General features: G+C 49.6%; 3 protein-coding genes across 3 annotated transcripts in view; 1 reads left to right on the forward strand and 2 right to left on the reverse strand.

Annotated features, from left to right (window-relative positions):
* Window positions 1-5,418: 5,418 nt before the first annotated feature.
* Window positions 5,419-9,173, reverse strand: LOC135395814 (uncharacterized). The gene is made up of 2 exons (XM_064626904.1): window positions 6,223-9,173; window positions 5,419-6,100 (listed from the first exon to the last, which is right to left on the reverse strand). Exons 1-2 carry the CDS (start codon window positions 9,171-9,173, stop codon window positions 5,419-5,421), a joined length of 3,633 nt encoding a protein of 1,210 aa, XP_064482974.1.
* Window positions 9,174-9,865: 692 nt separating this feature from the next.
* Window positions 9,866-11,011, reverse strand: LOC135395815 (uncharacterized). Its single transcript, XM_064626905.1, has one exon. It carries the CDS (start codon window positions 11,009-11,011, stop codon window positions 9,866-9,868), a length of 1,146 nt encoding a protein of 381 aa, XP_064482975.1.
* A 2,780-nt stretch (window positions 11,012-13,791) lies between these two features.
* Window positions 13,792-16,036, forward strand: part of LOC135395983 (uncharacterized) — a 105,740-nt gene continuing 103,495 nt past the window's right edge. The window contains exon 1 of the mRNA XM_064627060.1: window positions 13,792-14,114. Coding sequence (XP_064483130.1) covers window positions 13,920-14,114 — 195 coding nt within the window. The 5' untranslated portion in view covers window positions 13,792-13,919. The remainder of the gene's footprint in view (window positions 14,115-16,036) is intronic.

Raw genomic sequence — 16,036 nt, forward strand, 5'->3', positions numbered from 1 at the left:
CCTACGTACGAACATTCTCTCGAGTTCAGAACTGGAATTGAGTGCTGAGCTGACGCCTGAGGAACACTTGTGAGCGCCGTCGCATTTTCAAATTCAGTCACAACGGAGACAGGATTCGGTGTCCGTGCGACAAGTATTGCCCGCTTCTTTGAAACCTTCGCACTGCAACCAACGAAAGGAGATGCTCACCGTGAAATCGTGTGAGCGTCGCTCACTTCTGGGACTAGAGTGTGTGTGTGTTTTTCGAGTTCGAACTTGGTCAACGAGCGCAACGATTTGGACTCTGTAGGCACGGTGAATATTTGTGTCAAACTATTGAATCAGTACGATGTTTCAAATAAATGTGTATTTTGTCAAAAATTTGCCTAGTTGTTCTGGAATACGGAATAACAAGCGTCGGGCATGAAAACCAGTAAAAGTAAAAGCCGATGGTAGCCAGTACCGGGCCGAAAGGCGAGCCAAACTGAGAGACTCCTGATTGGCCGAAAGGTAGGCATCATAGTTCATTTTCATTGGTTGCATGTCCAATGTTGCCTGAATTATCTCAAACTATGGGCTCTATGGGGAGCTGTGGGAGCCTGGCAAGACGCCGTAGACCGCGTGAGAAAGGAGGAAAGCGGTGATCCTCAAAGGTTTGCGCTACATTTACGAAGTATAGAGCCGTTCTCATGCCGCCGTTGTTTGGTCTTCAGAATAACTAAAGCAACTTTTCGCTAAAAGAGACATTTATTTGACACAGAGTACTGATTCAAAGATCTGATACATGTGTGCACTGTACAAAGCCTACTGCGTTGCGCTTGCTGACACATTGTAGCTATAAGTTCGAACTTGAAGCAAAACAAACACACTGTTCAATTCCTGTAACGAGCCAGTCTCATGAGTGCGTAATTTCACGATGAGCATCTTCTTTCGCTGCTTGTAAAGAGCACAGTATAGCGAAACGGAAAGTGTTTGTGTCAAACGTAATCCTGTCTTTGTTGCCAGTCCTTGAAATGCGACAGCGTCCGAACGTGTTATTCACGCTCCAACTCATGACAGCATTCCAGTTCCGCACTTGATAGACTCTTCGTAGGATAACAGCTGTGCCAAGAAACAGCACAACACGCGTAGAATCACTTTGGACGCAGGAATAAACCCGCGAACACATTTCTACAAACACTACAGTCGAAAGACACCACCAGAAAACGGAACACAGGTGGACGCAGTGATTCTAGGTTAATTAAACACTATGTGTAGACAGAAACTGAGATACGGATCAGGACACCCTAACCCCCCTCCAGATCCGCCCCTGGTTGTATCACAAAGGAGCGTCGCAATGGACGATGCACAAAGGACGAAATTTGCTCTGTGTGAGCAACTTTAGTCCGTTTGGGGACTAAATGAATTGAATAACCATTAGTCCCTTTCTGGACTAAATGCATGGGGCTAAATCAATGTCACGGAGTGGGGACTGCATTTCACGCTTTGGCCTCATAGTCCTTATATATATATATATATATATATATATATATATACAGGGTGTCCCAGAAAACGTGTCATTGAATTATAATAAAAAAACTACGCCACCTAGAATCATGCGGTCAACAGCATTTGTTCTTATTAGGTTTTTGCCACCTCCTAATGTGAATGTCATGTACTCCATATTTAATTATGTAAATATTTGCGAACTGAACTCGGAAATTTTCCAAGTAAAGGTTACTTCTTTACCCCGCCAATATGAAGAGCGGGCCGAATTCACTCAAATTCATGATTATTCACAGTGATATTCACGAGCTATCCCATCGAAAAAAAAAAAGCCTAATATCAAGCTTTTCGGAACACCGGACCATAGCGCGCGATGACTTTTTGAGCGCAACCGCTCTCAGTGCGACGAAAGGAGGTTCCGAAGCCAGCCCACAGAGTGATAGTAGAAAAAGTAACAGTTCCTAAAATTGGGAGAGGGAAAGCATTATCCCAGCGAAAGTCGGGCGTGATAAGCCATGCCTGTTTTATCTCTTTCTACGACGTCGGGGAGGGCTGGGTTTCCAACCTCCTTTCGTCGGACTGACAAAGATTGCGCTGAAAAATTCATCGTGCGCTATTCTGTGCGACCTCCGTAGAGCATGATGTTCGGCTATTTTTTCCGATGGGATAGCTCCTTAATATCCCTGTAAATTATCATTAATTTGACTGAATTAGACACGCTCTTCACATTGGTGGAGTAAAGAAGTGACCTTTACTAGGCAAATTTCCGACTTAAGCTCGCAAAAATTTACATAATTAAACTTACGTTACACGACATTCACATGAGGAGGTGGCAAAAACCCAGTAGGAACAAATGCCATTGACCGCATGACTGTAGGTGGTGTAGTTTTTTTATTATAATTCAGTGACACGTTTTCTGGGACACCCTGTATATATATTTCATGTGCATGAATGAAAATACTTTGAATTAAACCATGAACCGTGATATATCGAGTAAGATAAAGTATTGAGGCATGCATAAGACACAATTCGCCAAGGATGAACCACTATTTTCACTCTGTGGGCAAAAATAATTGCGGAATTATATTGGCTAGATGGATTGTTGCATTCAGAGATTTGCGAAGTTTAGTAACTATATGATGTCCTGAGTAGGAAATTTCAGGGCCAGGGGACAAAAATGGAGAATAATTGCAATCAAGGGAACTAGAAAATGCAATTACTTCCCAGTCTACTCATTTTTTCATAGTTCACTCTTTCTCACTCCTTCAATTCACAGGCGGTGCTGGTGCTGATTTTGAGCAAGGGTGGTGGCCTTTGCCATTAGTTGGTTCATCACCGATTAGTACACTCAGGGCCAATCACTACGTAAGTGAAAGTTACATCGTGTCTTCCCATTTCGCCTATTCCCATTTTGCCTTATGCTTTTTAGCGGATTATCTCGCCATTTCTTAGCAGGTTCACGGACTTCGAACTGCAGGGGGTCGCATTTGGCCTATTGCATGCTGCAGACAGTCCCACTTCGCCTACGTCACGTGAGGAAAGAAGGCGGTCCGCCGGCGTGCTGCCCAATGTCACTTTCATATCTTCACAAAACTTTACAACCTTATTGGTTTTATTCAAGCATATATATTTTATCAAGCAAAATATCGCGATCGGCACTCGGGTACCGAAATACAGTATCGACTACTGTAACGGCGTTACGAAGCAGACTGGCTGAAATAGTGGAAATTTCGCGTCCATGCCAAGTGCAAAAGCGATTAAAAAATAACGTGTATCAGAGTTGCTTTTACGAAACGCTGCACGTGAGAGTAATATCTTGCTGAGTGCTAAGTACACTAAGTAGTCAGGCAACAGACCTCAACCCTGACTTCGCGAATTAATCCTTATGGTCGTGCCGTAAAAATTTGGAACCAAAATTACTGGAGCCTTGAAATTTTTTTAAATGGTATGCTTCAGGAATGGAAATTCCATGGCTACGTAAACGTTGGAATGGTCTTTTTGTGCTTCCCGCTTTGTATATGTGATGGTGGTGTTATTTATTCTAGTATTACCGGTACAGATAACGAGCACTGGAAGGTTTCCCCCCCACCCCTTATTTCCTTGCTTCTTGAAAATGAGTACCACACAAATGCCGACTAATATGCTGTGTTCAGTACCTCCAAACAACAAAGAAAAGCGAGCTGTGGCCGCGGCTATAAAGCCGTGGCCGTAGCTCGCTTTTCTTTGTTGCGAGAACGATTGACAGATCAAAGATTGCCATATTTTACGTTATGGAAGTCATTACCTCCCCACCAAGGGAAGACCAAAACTGTTTTCTTTTATCAGCTGTCAGATGATGCATTCGTTTCTAAAAGGTACGAAACATAAAATTGATCGGAAAAAGTACAACGCTTATACAACGCGATACAAAAAAAAAAAAAAAATCGTATTATAATTCATTGTTTCACACAGTGGAAAATATTAAGATAAATTATGAAACTGTCAGGGTGGGCTCGTGGCAAAATAGAACGGGGTGAGCAAATGTGCGGTCCCAGCTCTGGAATGGTGAGCAATTGTCCGCTCCCCATCGTGCATACCTTCATTTGCAAATGTAAGGGTCCTTGTTTCAGACGACGTAAGGTTGTTGTCGGAGGAGCACATTCATTTCTTGCAGACGTCAGCATCCGGGCGGGGCATGTAAGGATCGCCCACTTGCCGACAGTCCCGTTTCGCCTAATGAGATTGTACGGCAGTCCCGTTTCGCCTAATGCCTGTCACCCTTCCTGCCTCTTTCCCTTTCCTTTTCCTTTATTATCCATTTAACTGCAAATACAATGTAGGGATATGCCAAAAAGCGGCAGAGTAGCCGCTTGACTGGGGCATTATTCCGTATGGATGTTGCTGTGGCAGCTGCAACAGTGTACAAATATAGAAGGAGAAAACCAACAAAATACAAGTATAAGAAAAGGTACAAAGAAGCACTGTACAATACACGTTATGCACTGGTCAAAAATAAGCAAAAACAAACATCAGTCGGTCATGTAATAACAGCCTCAGGTAGACTGGACAAATAATGCTCGCAATGAGGATCGTGAGAGCGTATGAATATTAATATTTTGCCTATAATAAAAATTAAATGTGCTTGGGAGAGTGTATGATAATGATCGATGACCGTAATTTGTTCGGTATAGTGGTATTTTTAACAGGCGGCTGTGACGCGAATGCGGCGGAAACCACTCAAGAGGGACTAGTGAAAGCATACATTCGTTATGCTTGACTGCTGATAAGTAAGTTCTTTAATCCGATAATCCGGATTAGCGAAATGGGAATGGGCGAAATGGGATGTAACCAGTTACATGGGGTGCTATAGCGCAAATTGAAATGATCAAAGTTATGTTTGCGATTTGCTACGAAAGCAGGGCGTACGCTTTTCACTTACAATTAAAGTGTATGCAAAGTGTTAAATAATGGCACGGCCCCTGTCCTCAACTTCTCACATGAATCGGCCAATTCATCTTCAAATCGGCAGTTGACCTTGATCGAGGTAGGAGGAGAACATCTGACTTAATAGTACACGTTCCTCGTCTTCCTTGCTCAACCGTTCCAAACATCCGCCATGAGCGTGTGGGATTTGCTCCTGCAAGTAGCCTTCCCCACCGGGTTGTGGTCTAAATAACCGGTACGTTCCCTATCGCCAACCAAGAATGACTCTGACACAGGTTTGGAATAACTTACATTCTGACTTTATTCCTGCAATGTCTGCTCACTTCCAAGTCCCAGGCACGAGTGACCCCTTCCTCCCCAGGGTCCCCTCCCGCGACACCTTCCACTGACCTACTTCCATGCGCCAAATCGGCCCACGCGGCCAAACTGGCCAGTGGAAAGTTCCTGTGTCGAGGGATCGCCTGGGGGAGATGAGGTCACGGGACGGCTCCCCATGTGTCCCCCAAACTGGGTCACCACACTCCCCCCCACCTAAGGCCCCGACGGGGGGTTCGAACCTAGAAAGTCCATCAGTTCCTGGTCGAACGCCGCGGTCGACTTCGGGGCCTGGTCGCTGGGGGGCACCGGGTTGGGGGTGACGCCAGCGGTGGGAAGGTCCTCGGCGGTGGCTCTGCCGCACGGCGGTGACCCGGCCTCCAGCAGGAGCTCCGGCCGAAACTCCCGAAGGATCCGCAGGGCGGCGGCGACAGCGTCCTCGGCGGAGGGCGCAGGTGGAGCGTCCGGGACCGCCGGTGTTCGGGCGGCCACTGCGGTCCGGTGACGGTCACCCAGCTCGTGGGTTGTGCGGTGGATCACCAACCCACCGCAGGTCCCGCAGAGACGAGCCGTCTCCTCCTCCGTGTAGACGGCCGGGGGCTCCGAGGGGTGCCGGTCGGACAGGAGATGGCCCCGGAAGGTGGCTGCCACGGTCTCCGAAGCACCGCCACGGAGGGGACGCGGCTGGTCGCGCCACCTCCTCGATGACACGAAGCACACTGGCTCCTCCCCGACCTGCACGGTCCAGGTGGCTACGGAATGGTGACTGGGAGTCGCCCGCGGGGTGGGTCCGGCCGAGGGCGCAGTCCTCGAGCCTCTTCTCGGGAGACGGGTGCTCCTCGTTGCCGAACGGTCTCTGACGACCGCGTTCGGAGTGGCATGCCTGGGGTTGGGGGTCCTGAAAAGACAGAACGTGCGGAGACACGGAAATGTTATCGCGCGCGCAAATTGTACGCGCGAGAACGCTGACCTACAGCCCGTGTTCCGCCGCGGGTAGGGCATGCCGCCCTACCACGTTGCCTTGGGCTAAAGCCGCCCTGGTCACCCTGCAGCTGATTAGGTGGGCGGATAGACTCGTCCCCCTCGTCCGCCGCGTGGTCGCGTTCATGATAGCGTTTTAAGTCGCCAACGTGAACGGGCCCTGTCTCCTCCGCCGTGTTCACACGACGGAGTCGGTACGACAAGCGAGATAATCGGGAAATCACCCGAAAAGGTCCCTCCCAGCGCTGCGCCAGTGACGCTGCGAAACCTATAGCAGCGTTGCTCAGCGGGTGTGTGCGCTTCAAGACCAAATCCCCTACTTCATATGACAGAGGACGGTGCCCCTTATCGTACTGACGCGCTTGTTCCGAGCGGGCGGCGTCCAAGCTCTCTCTTGCGGAATTCACCGCATCCGTGAGCCGACTACGCAGCTCGCTCGCGTACCTCGACAGATTCCGAGCAATCGGCTCCGTGCACTGTCTCAGTCCGTTCTCCAATGGGAAAGCAACCTCCTTCCCAAAGTTAAGGTATGCCGGGGAAAACCCCGTTGACCTGTTTACTGTCGTCCTGGTTGCAAATCCCAACTCAGTAAGACGCACATCCCAATCCTTGTGCCTGTCGGTTAGAGCTACCAACATATGCTTAAGGTTGCGATTCACTCTTTCAGTAATGTTCGCCTGGGGATGATACGGCGTCGTTCTCTTGTGCTGAATACCAAGTGCAGCACAAGAGTCGACAAAGACTCGGCCAGTGAAATAACTGGCGTTGTCAGTGATCAACTGTGCCGGAAAACCGAATCGGGAAAAGGTCTCCATCAGCCGGTCCCATATTCTCTCCGACACCAGCTTCCTAAGCGGGAATAACTCCACCCACTTAGAAAAGTGGTCAGTAACCACCAACAGGTACTGATTCCCCCGTGGACTTCTGGGAAATGGACCCATTACGTCACACGCTACTATGTGCCAGGGGTAGCTGCTGACTACTGGCTGCATGAACCCTGGGGGTTTACCACCCCTTGGTTTTGCTTTCTGGCACACGGGGCAGCTCCGGGTAAAGCGCATAACATCCTGCCTCATCCCCGGCCAGGTCGCGACGCGGCATAACTTATGAAAAGTCTTGCTGCCACTGCCGTGACCCGCAAGGGCTGAGTCATGGAAATAACGCATAAACACCCTTCGCAATTTCCTGGGAACTACGACCTTGAAGGGGGAAACACTCTCGTCCTCCTCGTCTAACCCGGGCACATATCGCAGCAAAAGCCCGTCCTCACTCAAGAGATATGAGTCGAGGCACCCGTCGTCATCCCTGCCAGCGTTACCGGTGTCAGCTGCGCTATTATCCGCCAGCTTTTCCGACACCCGCTGACATAAACCGTCCGACTTCTGTGCCTCTAAGAGCTCTTCCCTGCTCACGATCGTGCCACAAGACAAGGAGTTACCTGCCCGATTCAAACCAATCGCGGCCACGAGATCCCCCTCCTCGGTCTGCCGTTCCACGCCTTCCGGGAGATTAGCGTAATCGCACGCGCACCCAATCTCCCCTCCTCTCTCTTCCGCTGGGAGAGAGGACCTCCCGCGTCTAGCGGCTCTAACCAGGTTTAAGTCACCCACACAACCGGTCGATGACCTGCCCTGACACTGAGGTTCCTGCTGTAATTCACAGCTGTAACCCAGTGGCGCACGGGACAAAGCGTCTGCCACTTTGTTCGCGTTTCCTTTCAGGTATTCTACATGGTAGGAATAGCCCTGAAGTGCTAACGCCCAGCGTGCTAATCTGCCTGACGGTTTCTTCAACCGCTGCAGCCAAGAGAGTGCTTGGTGGTCGGTCTGAATGGTAAAAGTTGTCCCATCCAAATACATGTCGAACTTTTTCAAGCCAAACATTACCGCCAAGCACTCCTTCTCCGTAACGGAATAGTTCATCTCCGCCGGCGACAGTGTGCGACTAGCGAACCCGACCGGGCATAGACCACCGTCGTGTTCCTGTAGCAACACTGCACCAAGCCCGTAATCGCTTGCATCAGTTTGCATAACGAACGGCTTGTTAAGATCTGGCAACCACAATTTAGCTGTATCCGCTATAGCTTGTGATAAGGAGCGAAACGCCTCCTCCTGCCTAGGCCCCCAAGCCCACTGGGAATTCTTCCGCAGTAGCTCGTACAGTGGTTTTGCTAAGGACGCGCAATGCGGGATGAACTGGCGATAGAAGCCAACCATTCCTAGGAACCTCTGAAGGCTCTTGACGTCATGCGGACGAGGATACTCGAGTATGGCCCTCAATTTATCCTCATTCGGACTTAGCGTACCAAGATCAACTACAAAACCAAGGAGATCCACCTTGGGGGATGCAAGCTGAACTTTGCCGGGATTAATGGTCAACCCCGCGTCCCTCATCCGACTTAGCACATTGCCCAAGTGAACGAGATGCTCATCGAACGACTTAGAAAATACCACTACGTCGTCCATGTAAGCCATGGCATAATTGAACTTCGCGTCATCCAGCACGACGTCCATTAGCCTCTGGAAACTAGCGGGCGAGTTGGACAATCCAAAAGGGAGTCTCGTAAATTCAAACAAGCCTCTGTGACACGTGAATGCCGTCTTTTGGATATCCTCCTCCCCTACAGGAATCTGCAGAAAGCCCCTGCTACAGTCCAAAATCGTGAACACGCTGGCATTCCCCAACGCGTACATGATCGACTCGATGGACGGAAAAGGATAAGCATCTCTGACCGTCACGGCGTTTAACTGGCGATAATCCACACACAGTCTTGCCGTCCCATCTTTTTTAGGTGCCAGCACCACCGGGAAAGCCCAGGGGCTCTGCGACCGCCTAACCGCGCCTGTCGCAATCATCTCATCCAGCGCCGCGTCAAGGAGATCCCTCTTACGCGCGCTGAGGGGCCTGGGGTTACACCGCCAGGGCCTCGCAGTACCAGTATCAATCCGATGTTCTAGAACATCGGTTGTTCCTGGGTGCTCCGTAAACATTTCGGAAAAGGGTAGCAAAGCGTCCAAGAGCCTGGCGCGCTCAACTCCTCTGCCCCCGAAAGACGCTACCACCCGCTCGATATCCTGTGGGATTCTCCCCACAGTTTGCACAAGCTTAGTTTCTGACGAGTGGGTATCCACACGACTGGTTAAATGGCCAGTCGGTGAAGGAGAGGCGAAAGGAATCAGTGGGCTTAGCGGTCCCCCACACCGATATCCGTTTGCCTTTAAATCGAGAATCAATCCCTCTCGGACAATGAAATCTCGTCCCAAAATAACTGGGATTGACAGCCCTGACAGGTAAATGAACCGTTGTCTGCACCGTCCCCCGCTAAAGCGCATTGTAAGTCTCACTGCGCCTGTAGCACTGGACATTCCCGATGCTAACCGCAAAGGGATATCAACCTTCCTGACGCGGACATTTCGTTCACGACAGTGCGCGTACACGGCGTCTCCAATTAGCGAGAGCGTGGCACCGGTATCCACCAGGCCAATGTACTCTTTCCCAGCTATTGTTACGCCTATGTACGGACCGAACACAGGAGCAGACTCCTGAACTCTACAAGCTATTGGGGCGAAAACTGATCCATCCTCGGCAAAAGACTGCGGCGAGGTATGAAACACACGCCCCGAGCTCTCTCTGACTGCCGACGACGGATTAGGGCTAACCCCAACTGCCGCCGCCGGCGTTACTAGTTTCCCTGCGCCGAGCGGAAATTTCCCCGACGCATAGGACAGTCACGCTTGTAATGCCCTGGTTGATTACAGCCATAGCATCTGGGCTGCGCCCGCCCGCGGTCCGCCTGTGGCATTCTGCTACTGGGGTCCCTCTCTACCTGGTTCTGTCTATCCTGAACCCTCCGAGCAGTGGATGTTCCACTCCTCGGACCGCCGCGTGAGTTTTCGCCAAACCCCGCGCGGCGCCTCTGTTCAAAGGAGAAAGGATCCAGGGAGCGCGGCGGGACGATGACGTCCGACCGGCTTCCCGCGTCCGCAACCAAGGACGTCGCTTCCCTTCCCCGTGGAACGGAGTCCTTCACACCCGCCCAAGCGCAACCCGGCTCAACTGATAGTTCCGGGCGCGGTGGAGGTTGGTACCGCAATTCAGACAATAAATCAGCCTGAATCACACGAGCCTCTCGTGCAAGCGCATCAAGATTCTCGAAATTTCGCCCCCGTAGATACGGACGGAAGCTAGGATGGCTCTGCCGTATAACACGCGAAACCTTATCCTGATCTGTGGCCGTCGGGTCGGCCCTATCGTAGAGTTCCTGAATTGCGCGCACAAATTCAATGAGACTCTCGTCGGCGTGCTGTGTGCGAAAAGCTAACTCTTCGCGCACACGCATTGCGTAGTCGGGTGGCAAAAATTCCTCCCTAAAACGCTGCCGGAAGTCCGCCATCGAGGTGAAAGGCTTCTGCAGCCTTCGCCATCGAGCGGCGTCCCCCACTAGAGCTACTGGCAAGACCTGCCCTAGCACTACCTCGTCGGACGCTCTAGATGCAACCTGATAGGTCTCCATCTCCAATAGGAAGTCAGCTACCGACTTTCTATCAGAGTATCCCGAGTACGTCGGAATTGTCATACTCGGGTGGAGCCGTGGGGGAAAAGTAGAATGCGGGCTAGTCTGCGCCGCATTCAACTGCTGGGTCAATGAAGCGACAATATTTGTCACTTGCAGCAATAAGCTAGCGGTATCAACCGCTTGTGGAGTGGGGAGAGGTGGATGCACACCTGCCCCCGTGTTGGTTCCGGCATCGCCGTTGCCGCCACGTGCTCCTGCCTCGCCGGGGTTAATAGTGTCCCCGTTTGTTGCCGACCCGGACTGATTTTCCATGGATCGCGTATGCACTACCATGCCACGAGGCGCCTAACACCCGTGTTCCCCCAAAATCCTAACAGGGCCCCAAAATGTAGAGCGCTCAGAACCACCCTCAATTGACGACAAAGGAACGTAGGCCTACGTTGGGCGCCAGATGTGGGATTTGCTCCTGCAAGTAGCCTTCCCCACCGGGTTGTGGTCTAAATAACCGGTACGTTCCCTATCGCCAACCAAGAATGACTCTGACACAGGTTTGGAATAACTTACATTCTGACTTTATTCCTGCAATGTCTGCTCACTTCCAAGTCCCAGGCACGAGTGACCCCTTCCTCCCCAGGGTCCCCTCCCGCGACACCTTCCACTGACCTACTTCCATGCGCCAAATCGGCCCACGCGGCCAAACTGGCCAGTGGAAAGTTCCTGTGTCGAGGGATCGCCTGGGGGAGATGAGGTCACGGGACGGCTCCCCATGTGTCCCCCAAACTGGGTCACCACAAGCGTTGCAATCTCCTGTGCCAGTCCGCCATAGAAAATTAACAACAACAAACAATTATTAACAACAAAAATGTAAATGTAATTATTAACAAAAATGTAACAACAAAAATGTTGGAGCGCAATACACGCATACGGCGGCATTCCGATGGAGGGAAGTTTCTTTTTTTTTTAACCGGTTCGTGAACCGAAATCGTGAACCGTTTAGAATTAACCGGATTGAACCGCGCTATAGTAGCCTTCAGGAACTGAACCCGAACCGAACCGATAGTATTTTCGGTTCGACTCTCTAATGGAAAGTACTGTCGTGAGCTCTATGAAAGGGAACGTGGCAGATAGCCTCGTCCGTTACTTACAGCGACGCATTGTGGCTCATTCTGTGTGGAAGTGGAAAGGGCGGTGCCGTATCTTCTGCAGCCGTCACTCCCACCGCACGCCATTGACAACTGATAATAGCGAGGGACGCTGTTACTGTCTGGTATTACAGGCTGATAGGGCAGGGGTGCCGGCAGCGGACAGAACAGCGAAACCCTCACCTTTCATGTGACACCACAAAGCAGACTTGTGCCCGTTACCCAAAAAAAGGAACTAAATACCGTTACCCGTTACTACAGAAAAAAGTAACTAAATACGTTACTCGTTACCGACATACAAAAGTAACGAGTTCTCGTTACTCACAGGTAACGAGTTACTTTTACGTTACCGCGCATAGTTAAAGGATCAAACAGACAAGCCGCCACACGTGTCAACGTGATTAGTGACCCTTCGTTTTGTCTTGTTGCCCCTCTGCGTCGCATCTTGGGTATGGGTATTGTAATAAACCTTTTGCTGAGTCTGATAATGTGTCGTCCGTCCTTCGTGGTCCGTGTCTCTCGGCCCCTTACCATGAGTCTATAGCAGCTTGCCTGGACCTTTCCTTCTTTCCGAAGTGGGGGTGATCGGAGACTATGAAGACACAAGAAAAGACACTGGTTCTCGTGCCACCGATCACCAACGGTTCCCGAAAACAGACGAGGGGCTGCGTCATGATTTAGGGCGCTCAGAAGCTTAGCAAACACAAGAAAAGGCTAGAAGTGGAATCGCGTTTTTTGTAGCCATAACACAATTGGTGCCCATTCTTGGGAAGGAGTGATGGTCGGAGATTACGGAAACAAGAGAAAAGACAACACATCCAGCCAGGGATTGCAATAATACTTTGAGTCACACGTGGTCGTGGGTCACGCAGGTCAGATCCGCACGCATTGCGCCACACGGAGTGCCGAAATGTGCTGCCCCGCGCTGAAGAAAAGGAACGAGTAACGTCAGTAACGAGTTACCAATTTTTGTAACTGATTCCGTTACTATTACCATATTTTAAAAAGTAACTGAATCGTTACTTCGTTACCAAAAAAAGTAACCGTTACCAAGTAACGAGTTACTTGTAACGAGTTAGGCACACCTCTGCCACAAAGCGCCACCACAAGTGGCAGAGGAGGTTATCTGCCACGCGCTCGCATGTTCCTTTTCATAAAGCTCACGATAGTACAACCAGTACCACTGCCGAGCTGGGCCCTTTGCAAATTTATTCGATGGACTCGCGGAATTTACCGAAAGTTGACCGTGGAACGCCTTCTCTGACAAAATACCGGCAAGACACTACCGATATTGGCTTTCAACCGGCTGCCGGCACAAGCAACGAAGCACGAGCCGTGCCGGTTAAATACAGGCCGGGTGACACTATTGGAAAACTGCGCGAAAAACATGTATGCTGTTTGATATGATAACTGTTATTGTTTGTTTATAGCATGAAATGAATAAAATGTGAGCTACATATAGTGGCGAGGTATGCGGGAAAACAGGTTACGTGCGGTAGATACGGGATTGAACAGCAGAATCCTGTGCACCGTATGAAGAGTTGACCGGGAACGCAATTTGTTTTACGCGCTAGATATGTTTCATTATTTTCTCGTCTGTCCACCACAGAACAATAGGCATCTTTGTTTGCTCCGTTATATCGCGAATCCATAGATCGGCGTATAATCACAGTCCTTACAGAGGGAGCGTTCTCGCTTTTGCTCGGAAGTCACACGAGCATTTTCCCTCTTACAGAGAAGCAGATTTCCCAGAGAACGTAGCTGAACCGGTTCCGTATGTGGACCGCTGCCAGTTGTGGCTCCATCCGGTTCACTGGCAACGTTTTTGAAATTCTCTCATTGAGCACACTTGTTTACATTTCCCTTTCTCTTCCACGTTCACGAGGGGAGAAAAACAAGTGGAGAGGCAGTCGCGCGCCTTTTCCCATGCAGTTGAATATCTCTTAGCGATCAGATGTGATCTACCTCGCGTTGCACGTGTTTCCTAAATCTCGTCTGTCGTGTCAGAGCATCTACATCAGCAGCATTGATCTCGAGATGAAGTGACACTGACATTCAGTTCTCATCATTTTGAATGGATGTGTTACATTTTTTTTTTACGTGCGCCTGAAAGCAAAGCCGCAATGTTGAAAAAGGATTCCGACTTCGTGTGGTACAGTTCGCTGAAGTCATCGTTTAGAACAACCAGGATGGTGTTCCTGTATGACCATGATGACGACGATGCAATCTGGAACTTGAGGAACATCGTATTGATCGTTGGATGTGTCAGTATTGTGAGTATGATTCTGATCATTCTCGTGACATCATGTGATTTCACGAGGGATTATTGATATTGTGCACGTAATACGGGATCCTTTTGCCGGTGAAAGAGAAACAATTGCACTGCGTGATACCCTATGCCTATTATATCATATTAACAAGGTGACGGGAATTTCGCTGTAGTTTAAGTATGTTTCACCTAAGCACTTATTCAACTATTTAATCAGATAATACACGTTGCACAATAGAAGGTACTGCGTCCAGAAAACCAGAAAGAGTACCACGAGAACTTGGTGTTTGTGTACATTTTATTTTCAAAACATATTAGCTGGGTTTTGAGTTGTTCCTTCTCCGTGTGGAATAGTATCACAAGGATTAGGCGTGGTAGCTTGAATGATCCACATTGAATTGTACGACTGTATCGCGTCATTGTGGTCACAAAACTTGACGAGCTCCACAATTTGGAACAGCCGCCAGTGTGTCGCAATTATTTATTTATTTATTTATTCATATACCTTTAGTGCCTACAGAAGGCATTTCATAAAGGGGGGAACAAATGTACACAATACACTGCATAACTATTAGAGGGTTAACACAAATAAAACATCTCACAGTTTTGCACAAAATCATTGTATGATTGTGACGCATTGACATGCTCGGGAAGAGAATCCCAATCGCGAATGGCAGCCTGCAATGGTGAGTGATAAAAGTACTCGGTAGCCCCATATTCAGCTTGGAGTTTGAGAGAGTGGTCAACGCGGCTGGAGGGGTGGTGGGCGCTTTGTAAATAGCAAGACCCCGAAAGGAATAACTTATAAAGAATGCACAGCCTCCGTAATTTTCGTCTGCTCTCCAAAAGCGGGATACCCATTGTTGCCTTAAAGTATGTCATGCTGTCAGAGTGGCAGTTTTTGTAAATAAAGCGCATAGCTTTATTTTGAATTAGTTCCAGTTGGTCAATTAGGTATTTTTGGTACGGACACCATATTGCAGACGCATATTGCAGTGTACAAGTGTACGGCCGTGCGTGGAAAATGGAAAGTCGCTTATTTTCTATTTCTCGAATCTCGCTTTCTATTCTCTATTTTCTCGAACCGCTTGGGCGCTTATATTACCTGTCACCAACCAACTTTAATTGATGATGATGGTTGGGGAGTTTCATCGCCAGGGGCGATGCCCATTGCTGGTGGTAATGTGGGAAATGGAATAATGAGTCGATGGGTTGTGATATCACCTATAGCCGCTAATGGCGCTCCTATTGTCCACTTCGTATGTGCTGCCTCTTTGTTAGTACAGCGGAAGGTGTCCTTTGCTGCAGTACTCTGAGAGTGGGTAGTCTTTGGGAGCAGTAGGACTCCAGTAGTGTCGCAGGCTCGTCACATTTGCTTTAAAAGGCTACAAAGGTGTTGGTGTCAGTAGGTCTCATAGGCTAGTGGGATCAGGTGCGTTCTGTACTCAATGCTCATTAGTTCGAATACACCCGTACTACAACCAGGGCCGGAGGTAAGCGTGTGCAGGGCCCGAGGCAAAGGCACATTGACCTGCGGGGCATCTTTGACACCAGTGATAATGAAAGGTTGAGGTTGAGATTTTCGAAACACGGGAACTGGCAAGAGGGGAGAGGGATACAGAATTTCGTGTCTGTGCATGTAGGGCCGGCGTGAGACATTACGGACGTCGGGGATGAGGCCTGCCGAGCCCTGCCTGGGTCACTTCTCATCCTGTCATCATAACATAGTTCCATAGGTCTGGCGGACCCGTGAAGAGGCCCGGACACGACCTAACCGTAGTTTCGGCAGTAGAACGAAAAGAGAGTGGAAGTGAAGCTTTTATTGGATGACCATTTTATCTGGATGCGCATTGCGCCGCCATCCCCTCTGTGGACATATGTGACGGAACTATTACTGAAAAGTCGCTCTTCGCGCCTTTTTCGCTG

Source organism: Ornithodoros turicata, chromosome 5 (genome assembly GCF_037126465.1).
Source record: "Ornithodoros turicata isolate Travis chromosome 5, ASM3712646v1, whole genome shotgun sequence".
NCBI classification, from domain to species: Eukaryota; Metazoa; Arthropoda; class Arachnida; order Ixodida; family Argasidae; genus Ornithodoros; species Ornithodoros turicata.